This window comes from Micromys minutus (assembly GCF_963924665.1).
Source record: "Micromys minutus genome assembly, chromosome: 30".
Classification (NCBI taxonomy): domain Eukaryota; kingdom Metazoa; phylum Chordata; class Mammalia; order Rodentia; family Muridae; genus Micromys; species Micromys minutus.
The window spans coordinates 31,337,031-31,340,160 of record NC_137965.1 but is presented as its reverse complement, the minus strand read 5'-3'; the positions used below and the strand labels follow the sequence as shown (position 1 = coordinate 31,340,160).

The 3,130-nt window shown below is 35.3% G+C and overlaps 1 protein-coding gene across 1 annotated transcript; it reads right to left on the bottom strand.

The window, feature by feature from the left end:
* Positions 1-293: 293 nt before the first annotated feature.
* Positions 294-1,211, bottom strand: LOC308439869 (vomeronasal type-1 receptor 4-like; the record flags this gene model as incomplete). The annotated part of the gene is made up of 1 exon (XM_080941800.1): positions 294-1,211. The coding sequence occupies one exon, from the start codon at positions 1,209-1,211 to the stop codon at positions 294-296; it is 918 nt and encodes a 305-aa protein (XP_080797926.1).
* Positions 1,212-3,130: the final 1,919 nt, after the last annotated feature.

Below are 3,130 nucleotides of genomic sequence, written 5' to 3'. Positions count from 1 at the left end.
TTGACTTTCTAAGATAATTGTGAATATTCTTTGTGGGGTGAAAGAGGAAAAGTTTGAGGCAGATGCTCTGTATACAGGATGTACTGGAACTCCTCCTTTAATCAGAGCTACCATTGATTACATACCAATTGTGCTACCTCAGCTAACATAGTGCTGGGACTATAGCAGTGAGCCACCATACCTTGTCCATAAATAAAGATGTTCAATATCCATTTAATGAATAAAGGATTTCTAATTTTTTAAGTGATGTTACTAACCTGTCTTCAGTGTTTAGCATTTTAAATGACAGGCTTTCAGTAGTTGAAGGTCAGAGAACAATGATAATTAGGATCCCTAAAGATCAACAGTAAGGGAGAAATAGCAGGGAAACTTGAAATTAAAACTTCTCCTACATGTCTCAGCCACAGACGAGAGTCTACAAAAACCATGTGAAGTGTGAAGCAGATACAGTGTAGAAAATAAAAGCTTATAAATGTGACCACAAGCATCACAATGCTATGGGCTGCTCTGATCTCAGCGTAGCCATTCTGTTCTTGATTGGGAATAAGAATGTTTTTCAGTCTCTGATGGTGTCTGTACAAGATAATTACCATGGACACACTGGTCCAGACTGTCACACTGATAAATATGGCATCATGAGAAAACTGTAATAAGATAAAGCCTGCACTAAAACCAGATGTGAAACATACCCTCTTGCTTTTAAGGTCAGTTTTATTACATGATTTTTGTGGACCACTAACTTTCATTGGAATGTAGACATTATATAAGACACCAAACAACCAACAACTGCAACAGGAGTAGTTTATGACCTTGGGTCTTCTTTCTCTGAGCATCAGCATATCCAATTTACCAGGAACAAGAGTAACAAACTGATAGGTGCTCAGGACGCAGGTGGAGCACAAATTTGTGCTTCTTGCCACCAGGCGAAGGAAATACTCAAGTTTACATTTGAGGTCATTTAGAGGATTCTGTTGAGCAAAAACCATCACATTGTTTGGAAACACACTCATGAGGAGAGTCAAAGTGTTGGTCACAGCCATGTGAGTAAAAATCACTTGTGTTGGTCGGAACTGATATCCAGTCAAAAATGGAGAGAAATTGTGGACAAACAGAAGGATGTTAGCTATAGTACCTATCCCAAACTGACAGAGCAAAAGGATCTGAAGAGCCACTTCTTCAGTGGTTTTCATGGCTTCATCCTGAGAAGACATTAAAAGGCTTCAGTGCCAACTGAAGGAATGGCCAGAATTCTGAAATCTGTTCTATTGTGCACACTTATCTAGGGTGACTCCTTCTGGTGAGAAGAGAGACATTACTGCATTCCATTACAAGTTCTTTGCTTGAGAACACTGCAGAATATAATTTTATGACTTTGAATTCCTCTTACTTTAGGAAGAAATTTACACAGATGTTGCAGCTATATCTCTGTTGATCAGCAACATAATGACATTTTAACACAATAAAGGCTTTGAAAATGAATTTGTGAAAAATACGATTAGGAATACAACATTAAATCATTAGAATACAATCATTCCTCATATTATAAATATGTATGAAAATAACACTTATACGCTACCAAGAATGTGTCAGATTTTCATAAATCAGTACTACTTACCAACGTGAGAGAATATAAAATATTTGAAAAGAGTCACTAGTATTCGTTTCATGTATACAAGCATCAGTTTACATAACATCTGCATATAGATGAATCATTATATAAATAATGTTATTTATTAATAATTTTATTCATCTTAGATCTTTTACTGTGGAATCAGATTCTGGAGATATGCCTGAATCATATTTACTTTTCTCAGTCCATCTGAAAAGCACTAAAACCTTTAAAGTTCAACATATGTACAAACAGATTCTTTGAAACTCAGATTTGAAACCTTATATTTTATTTGCAACTTACTTTGTATTTTCTTTATCACAGGTACAATCAGCTTAAATTCATCCACTAAATTCTATAACTCTAAATATAGATGTCACACTGAATGCTGTTTTCAGCTGAGCACTAAGACATGAGACACATTTTGGATGAAAACAAAGGATTTACCTATTTTAATTAAACCGTTTATTTGCAAAAGATACAATGATTAATGTTGGCTTTAGATGATAATAGATAATGTAGAACAGAAAAGAAAAATTTAAATGCAAGTCTATGCTTGGAATAATTTCAGTTGCCTAACCACAGCAAGGATGAGAAAAGTCAAAAGATGAGAAAGAGCTGCTTCTGATATCAGTCATGTAGAAGCATACCTTAGTGTGACTCTCATATTAAGTACACTGTCTACTACTCTGTCCAGTGAAATAATGCAAGAAAATGCTTACCTGTCCCATATTTTTTCTTTCAGTGCTTTGCAGGCTAGCCAAGATTTCCTGGCATTATAAAACAAGAGTATAGGTAGATGTAATATCCCACAGAGAGTCCATTACTTTATCATCTTCAGTGTCACTAACACTCTCTGCATGGAGACTTTGGAATACCTCAGATGAAGGAAAAACTATTTATCCCTGAAGCAAGTTGTCACTTTCACCTTCTGATGGTTAATGATGATATCTTGCAGTTGGCTAGACACTAATGAATAGCTGGGCAGAAGTTAGGTAAAGTTTTCTGAGTTTCCTTTGGGAGAAATTTTGGAAGTTCTTTACTGTGTTAAAATCAGAAATTGACAAATGTGCTCCATGGAGAATCACCGGAGTTGTTTATTACATTCTTGTCATGTACATTGTATAGCACTGTGGCACTCTTGGAAAATCCTCCAGACAACAAATAATTTCATAAAGACAATTAAAAGATAATTTGGCTTGAGATATATGGAGTTATTCCACTCCACTTTTATCCTCATGTTGCCCAATACTTTGTTGTTTCAAATTACCACCTGTTACCAAGAGTTTTTTTTTTTCCCTGAGAAACCAAACCATAGAGCCTTGGCTACCGGGAAGGCCTAGTAGGCTCTGCTAATCTTTAGAAAATATGCTGTGAAAAAACATTTCTGGGCTTACTATCAAGGTAATATATAGTTCAATTCATTAAGAAATAAATATAAACTTCCACTTTGTTAGCAACTCTAATTACAATAGGCAAGGAATGAATACAGCCCATATGTGTATCAACTGACAAATTATT